Below are 13,949 nucleotides of genomic sequence, written 5' to 3' on the forward strand. Positions count from 1 at the left end.
TATTTGGAAAGACAACAAGTATTAGTTTTTAATTATAAAGTGTCCTAAGACTGGGCTTTTTTCATGTGTTTTTTTAAAATTACATACATTTAGTTATGGGAGGGGTGGCATTTCACTGTGACATTTCCACATAGTTACAATGTTTTGGGTTTTTTAAAGTGTACATATGTACATATATATGTATATATATATATATATATATATCTTTTTTGGTATTGGGAATCAAACTCAAGACGTTATATTGCTAGGCAAGCACTTACTCACTGAGCTACATCCCAATTCCACACATTTACAACATATTCCCATCAGTCTTACTCCTCTATCACTGTTTCTTCTCCTCATCCCCCTCCCTAAAATAATTTCAGCAAGTTTTGTTTTTCATACACGTGAACAATCAATTTTGACCGCATTCATCTTCTTTCATCCTACTTATTATGTATGTTGTATTATGTTATGAATGGATTTGATCAGCTTATATACTAACTTTAGAGTTTAGGTCTTGCTACAATTGCTCAGGCTATCTTCACGATGTCAAAAAATTGTTTTGCGGGTGAAAGGGCTCCAGGATGGCCCAGCTGTGGCTGTGTTGGAGGTGGGGCCGTGTAGAACTTTCCTGCCCAGTCATACTGCCCCCTTCATGACTGTGGGAAGCAGCACGCCATGCAGCTCCTCGCTGCCTCTTGTATAATTCTGTCTGCCTATACTGAGTTCAGTGTTTTTCTTCTGACTTCCTCTTCCTTTTCCTTTACTTTTGATTTTTTTTTTCCTACTAGTTTTTGATGTCAGTTTATTTATAGTTTTGTACTGTATGGTTCACATACCATTTATATACCTTCTTGAGCTTTCTAGAGGTAAAGTTCTAGACTTTTGATATTTATTTTTGTAAGATTAGTTTTGAAAAGCTTTGTTATTCTCCTTAATATATATTGAACACTCGGATGCTTTAGTAAGCAGATCATCTAATCTTCCCTTTTTTTTTTAAGAACAGGTTTACTAATAGTTGTATTACTGGTTAGGTACAGACTATAGCAATTCTCTAGGATTTAAAAAAAGTCATTAAAAGGCATGATAGCAGTATAATCACACAGTTTTATTGCTTTAAAACCATCATTTGTTTTCTTTTGGAAATAAACTTTTTTTTCCTTTTTTTTTGGTTGGTCGTGGGGCTTGAACTCTGGGCCTGAGTTTTTTTTTTTTTTTTCTTTTTTGTGCCAGTCCTGGAGCTTGAATTTAGAGACTGGGCGCTGTCCATGAGTTTTTTTTTTGCTCAAGCCTAGCACTCGACCACATGAACACAGCTCTATCTCTGGCTTTTTGGTGGTATTGGATATAAGAGTCTCAGACTTCACTGTTCTGGCTGGCTTCAAACCTCAATCCTCCAATTTCAGCCTTCTGAGTAGCTAGGATTATAGGCATAACTAATATTTAGATTTGGTGTGTGTGTGTGTGTGTGTGCGCGCGTGTGTGTGCGCGCGCGCCAAAGTGGTCTGTGTGTGTGTGTGTGTGTGTGTGTGTGTGTGTCTTGGGGCTTGAAATCAGAGTCTGGGTTCTGTTCTTGAGCTATTTTGTTCAAGGCTAGCACTCTACCACTTGAACCACAGCTCCACTTCTGGATTTTTGGTGGTTAATTGGAAATAAGACTCTCTTGGACTTTTCTGCTCAGACTAGCTTTGAACATTGATCTTTAGATCTCAGCTTCCTGCATAGCAAGGATTATAGTAGATATGACCCAACATGGCCGTTAACATTTATTTTTTTAATATAGGAAGAATCTGCAGAATGGCGACAGTTTCAAGCTGATTTACAAACCGCAGTAGTTATTGCAAATGACATTAAATCTGAAGCCCAAGAAGAGATTGGTGATCTGAAGCGCCGATTGCATGAGGCACAAGAAAAAAATGAGAAACTCACAAAAGAATTGGAGGAAATAAAATCACGCAAGTATGTTCTAAGAAACCAGTTGTGCACTATATTTCAGTAGAAAACACTTCAATACCAGTTTAGTGATAAACTTTTTTGTTTTTGTTTTTGTTTTTGTCTTTTCGTGGGGCTTGAACTCTGGGCCTGAGTGCTGTCCCTCAGCTCTTCAGCTCAAGGCTAGTGCTCTACCACTTGAGCTACAGTGCCACTTCTGGTTTTCTGGTGATTTATTGGAGATAAGAGTTTCACAGACTTTCCTGCCCGGGCTGGCTTTGTACTGCGATCCTCAGATCTCAGCCTCCTGTGTAGCTAGGATTACAGGCGTGAGCCACCGGCACCCAGCTTTAGTGATAAACTTTTTGCATCTTATTTTATGAGACCTGTAAAATACTGCAGTCTGTATGAATCTTTCATAGTGTTTTTCTGTGTTCTGGTCAACAACTTTGGAGGCAGATGATTTAAAACTGTACCTTGTGATTCTTCTTATCTTACATTGATCCAGTCCTGTTGTTCCTTTTTCCTTTTCTTTTTCTATTTTTGTACTAATATTGGGGCTTGAACTCAGGGTCTTGCATACTCCCTTAGGTATCCTCAAGGCTGGTGCTCTAGGCTCCACTTCTCGCTTTTTGCTAGTTAATTGGAGATAAGAGTCTCATGAACTTTTCTACCCAGGCTGGTTTTGAACCTTGATCATTAGATTTCAGCTTCCTGACTAGTTAGGATTACAGATGTGGGCCACTGGTTCCTGGCAAGTTTTTCTTTAAATTAGGGTAGACTTCGCTTGTGTCCCATTCTGAGGTGCTCCTTGCTTCTTATTAACTAGATCTGATCTTGGTCAGCAACCTTAATTTCCCTGAGCAGCCTCAGTTTTCTCATCTTTGAAGTGAAGACAATACTACTTTCTTTCTTTTTTTTTTCTTGGGAGGTGGAGGCGTCCATTCGTGGGACCTGAACTGTGGGCCTGGGCACTGTCCTTCAGTTCTTCAGCTCAAGGCTAGCACACTACCACTTGAGCCACAGCGCCACTTCTGGCTCTTTTTCTTTTTGCTTATGTGGTACTGAGGAATCGAACCCAGGGCCTCATGCATGCGAGGCAAGTGCTCTACCACTGAGCCACCTTCCCAGCCCAATACTACTTTCTTTACAGTATTGTAAGGAGTAAATGAGATGGTACCTACAAAGTGTTCAGAGCAATGGCCAGTACACTTTAGCTAGTAATTTTAGAAACCTAAGTAAAGAATCAAAGTGAATTTCTCTCTACTTCTCATTTGAAGAAGGTCCATTTGTTACAATCACATATCAATTGTACATTTTTTCTTCAACAGATACTGGAAATGTATAAAATTTACTAGGTGAGAGGCCGTCAGGATATGTTCTGAACTCCACAATGAGACACCATCTATGAGTGGGGGAGAGTAGTTTTGCATTTGAGGTTATTACAAACTGGATTATTCCTTGAGTAATAATTTTTTTTTTTTGGGTCCGGTTGTGGGGCCTGAACTCTGGGCCTGGGCGCTGTTCCTCAGCTCTTCAGCTCGAGGCTAGCGCTCTACCACTTGAGCCACAGCGCTACTTCCGGCTTTTTTCTTTTTGCTTATGTGGTGCTGAGGAATCGAACCCAGGTCCTCAGGCATGCAAGGCAAGCGCTCTACCACTGAGCCACCTTCCCAGCCCCTCCTTGAGTAATTCTTAATTAGACATAGGAAAAAGTTAAAAAATAGTGTACCTATGACAACTTTATTTTATTATTCCCTAGTCTTAATGTATGTCCCAGAGAAAAGTATTGCTAAACATTTTTCATTGGCTTCCTTAAGTAGAATTTGAATGAGGCTAAGGATTTTTGATCCTCCATTGATAGAATCTTTGTTACTTTTGTTTCTCTGTATATTATCAGAAATGCCTTATTTGGGAGTTATGATGAGTGACTGAAATTCTTTTTGTTTATTTTTGCCATTTTGGGGACCACAGAGGATCAAACTCAGGGCCTTATACATGCTAGGCAAATGCTCTACCACTGAGCCACACTCCTTGCTCTGAAATTCTCCTTTTAAAGGATCATTCCATTGGCTCCTAAAACCTCATGAGTCTTTGAGATACATGTTTAAAACAAGTTGCCTTCCAAAAGAAGCAGCATCTTGTACAACAGTAATCGTCAGTAATTTTGAGGCTCTTATACTTTCACAAGACCCGTTCAGTTAGCATTGTTTTCATTGTAATACTAACAGGTTGTTAGCTCTTTTTACTGCGTTTTCCTTTTCCTTTTTGGTGGTACTGGGGTTTGAACTCAGGATCTTGAGCTTGCTAGGCAGGCATTCTACCACTTAAGTATGCCCCAGTCCTTCTTGATTTATTTTCAGGATAGGGTCTTATTTTATTTTGTATTTTATATTGTATTTCATTCTGTTCTGTTCTGTTCTGTCCTGTCCTGTCCTGTCCTGTCCTGTCCTGTCCTGTCCTGTCCTGTCCTGTTCTGTCCTTTTCTATGCCATGCCAGTCCTGGGGCTTGAACTTGGGACCTGGGTGCTTTTTTGCTCAAGAGTAGCACTCTACCACTTGAGCCACAGCACTACTTCTGAATTTTTTTTCCAGAAGTTTATTGGAGATATGACCCTGCCCTGGCTTTGAACTGTCATCCTCAGATCTCAGCCTCCTGAGTAGCTAGGATTACAGGCATAGGCCACTGTGTCTGGGCTATATATTCTTTTTTCTTTTTTTCTTTTCTTTTTTTGCTGGTCTTGGGTCTTGAACTTGGCCTAGGTGTTGTCCCTGAGCTTCTTTTGTTCAGGGTAGTGCTCTGTGAGCCACAGGTCTACTTCCAGCTTTTTCTGAGTAGGTTATTGGAGATAAGAGTCTCACAGACTTTCCTGCTCTAGCTGGCTTTGAACCAGTATCATCAGATCTCATCCTCCTAACTAGTTAGAATTTAAACATGAGCTACCTGCACCCAGCTAGGATGGGCTATCTTAATCATTTTTGAGAAACTTCCCACTAGAAGTCAGTCTTAATATCTGTAGTTTGTCTCCCAATTATTTTCAAATAAAAATGAAAAGACAGTAGTTTAAACAAAAATTATCACAGAATGCTTCCCTCAAGGCAACCTCATATATGGATACACAGCAAAAGTACCTTTTTGTACTTACCATTTTGTCACATGGAACATTAAAAATAGGATACCTGAGATTTGGTAAAATTAATACTTTACCCTTTCAGGAAAGGCATCTTTAGGTAAAACCTGCATTTTGTTTGGTTTGGACTTTTGGCACTTTTTAAATGTATGTGGTTGTTTAATGATTATGAATACAATTTGGTGCCAAGGCCTTGACTCATAAGGTTTATATTTTATCACTCTCAGTGCAAAAGTAAACATAGTAGCTGGGTATGGTGGTTCATACCTACTTAGCTACTTAGGAGGCTGAGAGCAGGAGGATCTTGATTTAAGGCTTAGGTAAAAAGTTAGACACCTATCTTAGTGAATAAGGTAGAAATAGTAAAGTACAGCTGTCATATCAGTTATGTGGGAAGCATAAATAGAAGAATCTCAATTCAGGCTGGTCATAGCAAAAGTGGGAGCCCCTAAAACTGAGGCTTAGCTCAGTTGGTATAGTGCCTGCATGATAATCACAAAGCCCTGGGTTCAAACCTCAGTATAAAAATGTTTTTTAATTTAAAAAATATATATATAAGGCATACTGGGTGCTGGTGGCTCATGCCTATAATCCTAGCTACTCAGGAGGCAGAGATTTGAGGATTGAAGTTTGAAGCCAGCCCAGAAAGAAGAGTCTGTGAGACTCTTATCTCCAATAAACTACTCAGAAAAAGCCGGAAGTGCCGTGGCTCAAGTTGCAGAGCACTAACCTGGAGCAAAAGAAGCTCAGGGATAACACCTAGACCAAGTTCAAGCCCCAGGACTGGCACGAAGGAGGTGGGGGGGGGGAGTGTGTGTGTGTGGGGGGGGGAGGAGTGTGTGTGTGTGTGTGTGTGTGTGTGTGTGTGTCTGTGTCTGTGTCTGTGTCTGTGTCTGTGTCTGTGTCTGTGTCTGTGTCTGCGCGCGCCAGACACAGTGGCTTATGCCTGTAAGGGTTCTCCTTTTGCCCTTTGTCTTATCATTTTGTTGTTCCCCTTGCCTTCCCTAATTCAGATAAACGTATATACAATAATCAGGGTACCAAAATCAAATACAATGACAGTAGGGGATAAACTATAGGGAGGAAAAATAGAAGAGAAACAAGAAATTATATAGTACATTAAAAACAACAACAAAGCTGTGCACTGGTGTCTCATGCCTGTAATTTTAGCTACTCAGGAGGCTAAGATCTGAGGATTGGGGTTCAAAGCCAGCCCAGGCAGGAAAAGTCCATGAGGCTCTTATCTCCAATAAACCACTCAGAAAACCGGAAATGGCTCTGTGGCTCAACTGGTAGAGCGCTCGCTTTGAACTGAAGAGCTGAGGGACAGCACCCAGGTCCAGAGTTCAAGCCCCACTACCGACAAAAAAAGAAAAAAAGAAAAAACAACAACGAAAAACCTCTTGTGTCCATGTTTTGGAGTTCATTTCACTTAGCATCATCTTATATGGTCATATGTACATAGCTATTGAGCTATTCCGCTCATCTGCTAGGATTATCCTAGACCTATACTAATAATTACAAAAGAGGGAAACCATGGGACCTATGTTTCTTTGGGTCTAGCTTACTTCACTTAATATGATTTTTTCCCCCCAAGTCTTTACATTTTCTTACAAATGGGGCGGTGTCATTCTTTCTGATGGAAGCATAGAATTCCATTGTACAGGGCTGGGAAGGTGGCTCAGTGGTAGAGCACTTGCCTTGCATGCTCGAGGCCCTGGGTTTGATTCCTCAGCACCACATAAGAAAAAAGCCGGAAGTGCCGCTGTGGCTTAAGTGGTAGAGTGCTAGCCTTGAGCTGAAGAGCTGAGGGACAGCGCCCAGGCCCAGAGTTCAGGCCCCACGACTGGACCCAAAAAAAAAAAAAATTCCATTGTACATATATAAATATATATACCACCTTTTCTTGATCCATTCATTTATTGAGGGGCATCTGGGTTGCTTCCAACATCTCTGGCCATAAAAGAAATGCAAATCAAAAACAACACTGAGATTCCACCTCACCCTAGTTAGAAAGGCCCTTATCAAGAAATCTATTAACAACAGATGCTGGCAGGTATGTGACCAAAAGGGAATACTACTACACTGTTGGTGGGATTGTAAACTTGTTCAGCTACTCTGGAAAGCAGTATGGAGGTTCTCAAAAGACTAAACATATAGTCCCCCATGACCCAGCAATCCCATTTCTGGACATTTACCCAAATGACCACAAACAGGCCCATACTAAAGCTACCAGCACAACTATGTTCATCATAGCATTATTTACCATAGCTAATATTTGGAACCAGTCCAGATGCCCCCCAACAGATGAATGGACCAAGAAAATGTGGAATATAATTATTATTAATGTTTTGTCAGTCCTGGGGCTTAAACTCAAGGCCTGGGCACTGTCTCTGAGCGTCTTTTGTCCAAGGCTAATGCTCTACCACTTGAGCCACAGTGCCACTTCTGGCTTTTTCTGTTTATGTGGTACTAAGGAATTGAATCCAGGGCTTCATACATGCTAGGCAAGCACTCTACCACTAGGCTATATACCACTAGCCCTATAATTATATTTTTAATAGTAATTTTTCATAAGGATATTTTCATCATGTAAGTCCTGGGTTTACCTTTGTTTTTAGGTGAGATAAATATTTTATATAGTTCTTAGTTTTAATTAATGGATAAGTAAAAACTTTCTGGAGCCCTCAATTATGTTTAGGAGTGGAATGGATTTCTGAGAGCCAAAAGTTTGATTGCCATTATTGATCATTAAACTTTCTAATCATGACAACTAGCTGAATATGAATCCTATTGTACATTTTGAGGCAAAAAAGCCTGCCAGCAGAGCCAAATGACTACCAACAACAATTTTTCCTTAAGGACTGGCTTAATTTTTGTTCCTAAGTATACTTGATAGTTTTATGACATGCAAACTCTGCAATTGTAATCTCATTTCAGATAAAAAAAATTTATTAGCTCAGTAAGAAGGTCAGAAATGAATGGTAATTTACTTTTCTGATGACTCAGGATAAATTACCATGAGCTGCTAGGGGATTCATGTTACAAGTATGACCTATTCTTCTAATTCTTCATTGATATTCTGTTTAGAGATTATAGCAGTTTTGTTTTATTCTTTAAGAACATGGGCTTTGGTTTCATTTCTTCATTTTCATGTCAAAGTACAACATGTTAGCCAGAGCTGGCAAAAATTATCTACATAATGCTGGTAAATTCCCAAGACTCCTGAGGACTGGGCCTTCCCAGCAGCAGAGTACTCTACTTCCCAGAAGTAGAGATTCCAGCTTCAAGTCAGGCCTGCAGCTAGTCTGCCTCCCATTTCACTGCTGATTACCTACTGATGTCCTCACTGGCACATACTTAGGTGAAATGGAATTTGATGGTTACTTAACTTACTTAACCTGATTTGAAAATTTTAATATCATTTCCTGATATTTACCAAGCAAATGAGACTATTAGACTGGTTGTCTATTCTACTCAGTTGTACACTTTGAAACAACAATAACAACAACCAAAAACAAAAATTAATACCTTTCACTGCTTTTCAATTTAGAGGGGAAAATGTATATGATCTCTCATACAGCCACACATGAAATGCCCAAAGTTTAATATTGTTTTTAGGCAAGAGGAGGAACGAGGCCGAGTGTACAACTACATGAATGCGGTTGAGAGAGATTTGGCAGCTTTAAGGCAAGGGATGGGACTGAGCAGAAGGTCCTCAACCTCCTCAGAGCCAACTCCTACAGTAAAAACCCTCATCAAGTCTTTCGACAGTGCATCTCAAGGTAAGTACTTCCTTGTCTCCTATGCTCATGGCATATGATTATACCACTTGCCATGTGTTTCCTGGACTTTATCTTAGTCTCTTGGTCTTTTATATAATATCAAACTTTTATATAGTATCAATACGCCAAAAGGCCAGATCAATTTTAATGGAGGAGTTAGAATCTGTTCTGCTTCAGAAGCCTTTGTCTCAGACCTTACCATGTATCTTCTCCTCATCTGGATCACACCTGTTCTTATTATTTCCTTTTTTTTGCTGGTCCTGAGGCTTGAACTCGCGGCACTGTCCCTGAGCCTCTTTGTGCTCAAGGTTAGTGTTCTACCACTTGAGCCACTTCTGGCTTTTTCTGAGTAATTTTTTGGAGATGAGTCTCATGGACTTCCCTGCCTGGTCTGGCTTCAAACCATGATCCTCAGATCTCAGCCTCCTGAGTAGCTAGCTAGGATTACAGGTGTGAGCCACCATGCCTGACTTCTTATGACTTTCAATAATTTCTTTTTTTTTTTTTCTTTGTTGGTTGTGGGGCTTGGACTCTGGGCTTGGGCGCTGTCCCTGTGCCCTTCAGCTCAAGGAGAGCGCTCTACTGCTTGAGCCAAAGCACCACTTCTGGTTTTCTGATGGTTTTTATTGGAGATAAGAGTCTCACAGACTTTCCTGCCTGGACTGGCTTTGAACTGCTTTCCTCAAATCTCAGCCTCCTGAGTAGCTAGGATTACAGGCGTGAGCCACTGACACCCGGCTTTCAATAACTTCTTTTCTAAAACTTCCATATATACAACTATAGTTCTCTGCCAAAGGGAAAGTTCCCTTCCCTTTATCTTAGCTTCTTTAGTTCTATGTTTTTTTTTTTGTTTTTTTTTGGGTCCAGTCATGGGGCCTGAACTCTGGGCCTGGGCGCTGTCCCTCAAGCTCTTCAGCTCAAGGCTAGCGCTCCACCACTTGAGCCACAGCACCACTTCTGGCTTTTTTCCTTTTGCTTATGTGGTGCTGAGGAATCGAACCCAGGGCCTCAGGCATGCAAGGCAAGCGCTCTACCACTGAGCCAACTTCCCAGCCCCTCTTTAGTTCTATGTATCTTAGTGCATCCTTGAGATTGACACTCATGTGTCCTAGACTTTTTTTTTTATCGGTTTGAATTTAGGACCTGATACTTGTTTGACTTGCTTGTGGCTAGTGCTCTATCACCATGCCTCTAGTTTGGCTTTGTGTGTGCGTGTATGCGTGTGCGTGTGCGTGTGTGTGTGTGTGTGTGTGTGTGTGTGTGTGTGTGTGTGTGCCTGTACTGGGACTTGAACTCAGGGCCTTGAGCTTTGTTGACTTTCTTGCTCAGGGCTGGTACTCTACCACTTGAACCATACCTCCAATCTGCCAGCTCAGCTTTTTGCTGGTTATTTTGGCCTCTTAGACTTCTCTACCTGCACTTGCTTGAACTGTTGATCTATGGATCTCAACCCTCCTGAATAACTAGGATTATGGGTGTGTGCCACCACTGCCCAGCACTTTCCTAGATATCTTATGTACCAAACAAATCTTGTGTTCCCCAGCTTTCTTCACCCATGCGTAAACAGGTATATATACATATATACTTCTAGAATAAGAAAATAATGGCATTTACTGTGAAGTTATAATCATGTGACTATTCATAATACTAACAAAGCACCTCTAATAAAACATTACATAATAATAAAGTACATCTCATTGACCCAGAAAAGAATTACATAAGAATTGAAAGTAGGTATTTAGACAAAGAATTGTACATAAAGTGTTCATGATGGCACTATTCACAGTAGGCTCTCTAGTGACTCTATGAATGGAATAATGAAACCTGTTAAAGCGTATTCAGTAAAGGGAGAATAAAAGAGTAATAGAAAAGGTAAATTTGATAAAAGTATATATACATGTATGGAAATAGCACACTGAGAACCCTTTGTATAATTAGTATACATTAACAAAATAAAACACTCCTAATTGTCCATACAAGGACAAACAAAAAATACAGTGGAATAGAAACCTCCTCAGCCATAAGGAATCAAATATTGCTACATGCTGCCTTCGTAGTATTATATTCAGTGAAAGAAACCAGGCACAACAGACCACATTTTCATAGAGACAGAAAACAGATTGCGATGGGCTGGGAAGGGTAGATGAAAAGTGACTGCTTAATAGGTAAGGAGTTTCCTTCTGGACTGATGAAATAACTTTGGAGCTCAGTAGAAGTGGCGATTGTATAATATGGTAAATGTGCATAATGCCACTGAACTGTTCATGTGAAAATGGCTAATTTCATCTTGTGTGAATTTAATCTTTGTGTAGAAGATACCAGTAAAATTCCCAATTCGAAGTGTGAGTACTTGGCTCTATCAAACGGTCCTCAGTGGTCACTGCTTTATCTTGCCATGCTCTGGGAGGGCTTCAGTTCACTGATGTAGCTCATTTTGAATTTAACTCTTCTTCAAATGAATTATTATTTTGGTTTTTTAAAATAACCATGTTTTTGCAGCCATTACTAGAACCTAGATATATAAAAATAAATACAAAGTATGTATAAATAAGAGGTATATATATATATATATATATATATATATATATATATATATATATAGTTGGATAGTTCCAACTATTAGGAAGATTGACATACAAACACACATATTAAATACATGTCAGGTAAAGCGGTCAATTCTACTGGAGGAAGTAAGGAAAGATGAGCAGGAGCGCACCTTTCTTTGATATAATACTCAATTGCTGGATATCTACAAAATGTCTGGCCTCTTATCTAAAGCACTTTTATGTGTATGTATTCCTCCCTCCTTCCTTCCCTCCTTCCTTCCCTTCCTTTCTTCCATGAACTCAGGGCTTTGTGCTTGCTAGGCAAGTGCTATAGGCCATTGTAGGCAATGCTTACAACCTATCTCTGTTTATTTTGTTTGTTTTATACCAGTCCTGGGGCTTGAATTCAGGGCCAGGGCATTGCCCTTGAGATTCTTTTGCTCAGGGCTAACATTCTACCACTTGAGCCATAACACCATTTCCAGTTTGTTGATGTGGTACTGAGGAATTGAACCCAGGGCTTCATGTATGCTAGGCAAGCACTCTACTAAGCCACATTCCCAACCCCTGTTTGTTTGTTTGTTTGTTTGTTTCTGGTTTGGGGACTTGAACTCAGGGGTTGGGTGCTATCCCTGAACATGAGCCATTGGTGCCCTGCTCCATCTCTGTATTTTTGTTGTTGTTTCGTGTGTGTGTGTGTGTGTGTGTGTGTGTGTGTGTGTGAACATGAGCCATTGGTGCCCTGCTCCATCTCTGTATTTTTGTTGTTGTTTCGTGTGTGTGTGTGTGTGTGTGTGTGTGTGTGTGTGTGTGTGTGTGTGTGTGTGTATGTGTTGCTGGAGATTGAATCTAGAATCTTGATGCATGACCCTCAGTAAGTACACTGTACCTTTGGGCTATACCCCTCAGTCCTCTTTTTTTTAACACGTAGATTTCATTGATTTATGGACTACTATTGTAAAGTAATTAACAGCAAAAATGAAATACTGGCTTAGGGAGGCAGAGAGTTTACCTGGTAGGAGGGGAACCTGTCTTGAAGGGCATAGGTTAGACAGCAGCTAAGGTAGTGGGAGGGGGTGGGGTGGGGGAGATTCAAGAGTATTGGCTTATCTAGTGAATTGTTAAATGGAGTCCAGTTAAGAAAGCTTCTATTCACACTGTAAAGTATTCAGTTTTTACTTGTTTGTTACTTTTGTAGTACCAAACCCTGCTGCAGCTGCAATTCCTCGAACGCCTCTGAGTCCAAGTCCTATGAAAACTCCTCCTGCAGCAGCTGTTTCCCCCATGCAGGTAAGGGCTGAGAGCCCCAAAACCTAAAAATGAAATCTCTTCTTTAAGTCACACATGCGTGACTCAGGTAGGCACTGATTACCTGAGAGAGGCATATGTGGAATTTGTTGCCTAAGACTGTATATTCTTCATGGAAGTGAATCATAAATATAAATGTATTATTCTAGAAAATGTAGATGACTCTGTAAGAATGTAACTGCTATGTTTCATCTTTTCTGACTAGTGAGTCACTTCAAAATTTAGTGACTTAAAAGTGCAACTATCTTATTAAAAATTGTTTTAGAGCGCTTGCCTTGCATGCCTGAGGCCCTGGGTTCGATTCCTCAGCACCACATAAGCAAAAAGAAAAAGTCAGAAGTGGCGCTGTAGCTCAAGTGGTAGAGTGCTAGCCTTGAGCTGAAGAGCTGAGGGACAGCGCCCAGGCCCAGAGTTCAGGCCCATGACCAGACCCCCCCCCCAAAAAAATAAATAAAATAAATAAAAATTGTTTTAAAATTTGACGTAGATATACAAAGGGGTTTCAGCTTAACAAGTTGGGTTATGAGTATAGTACATCTTGATCGTTGTCACCCCTTTCATCATTGTTCCCCATCTTTTCCATATTGAATATAATGACTATATTTGCCCCCAATTTCTGTCTTTATTCACCTGACCCTCTTCTCTTTCCTATACCCAAAATGTTTCAACTCCCTGGTATTCATTTGTTAGACTGTTCATTAGTTGTTCAGAGGAGTTATGCCATTGGAATCCTCCCCTGGGTATACCATACATTAGTCTGTTGTGTATGTATGTATATAGCTGAACATATTTTCATATATGTTTAAAATTTAGGTCTAACCTCCACATATGAAAGCACGAGTCATTAATCTCTAGATTCATCAATTTCCCTGCAAATGACATAATATTCAACACACTATTCTTTCTGATAGATGAGTATGTGTGTATGTGTGTATATATATATATATATTTATAGTGTGTGTATGTATGTGTATATATATGCATAAATACATATATACACACATTTTCTTCCTCTGTTATCCATGAAATGGCAGATATCCTATTTTCACTTTCTGGGTTGGCTAGGCAGTCCTTTGCTGCTGTGCTCAGGCTCAGTATTGTGATTGCAGTATCAGGCAGAGTTGGCTGGGGCCTGAGCTTAGCTGGATCCTGGCCCCTTCTTTCCACACGTTCTTTCTCTGAGTCCTTCATCCCTTGGTCCAGCTCCAGGAGAATAAAAGTGGAAGTTAGCAAAAGCCATGTTGAGAAAATCTCAACATGGATCT

The 13,949-nt window shown here is 40.2% G+C and overlaps 1 protein-coding gene across 5 annotated transcripts in view; it reads left to right on the forward strand.

Annotated features, from left to right (window-relative positions):
* The window catches only part of Specc1l (sperm antigen with calponin homology and coiled-coil domains 1 like), a 148,134-nt gene that overhangs the window by 72,794 nt on the left and 61,391 nt on the right, over positions 1-13,949 (forward strand). For all 5 annotated transcript variants that reach the window (XM_069994420.1, XM_069994421.1, XM_069994422.1 and 2 more), the window contains 3 exons: positions 1,766-1,941; positions 8,667-8,830; positions 12,575-12,666. In XM_069994420.1, coding sequence (XP_069850521.1) covers positions 1,766-1,941; positions 8,667-8,830; positions 12,575-12,666 — 432 coding nt within the window. The remainder of the gene's footprint in view (positions 1-1,765; positions 1,942-8,666; positions 8,831-12,574; positions 12,667-13,949) is intronic.

The sequence above is a fragment of the Dipodomys merriami genome, unplaced genomic scaffold (genome assembly GCF_024711535.1).
Source record: "Dipodomys merriami isolate MVZ:Mamm:240054 unplaced genomic scaffold, mDipMer1.0.p SCAF_45, whole genome shotgun sequence".
Classification (NCBI taxonomy): domain Eukaryota; kingdom Metazoa; phylum Chordata; class Mammalia; order Rodentia; family Heteromyidae; genus Dipodomys; species Dipodomys merriami.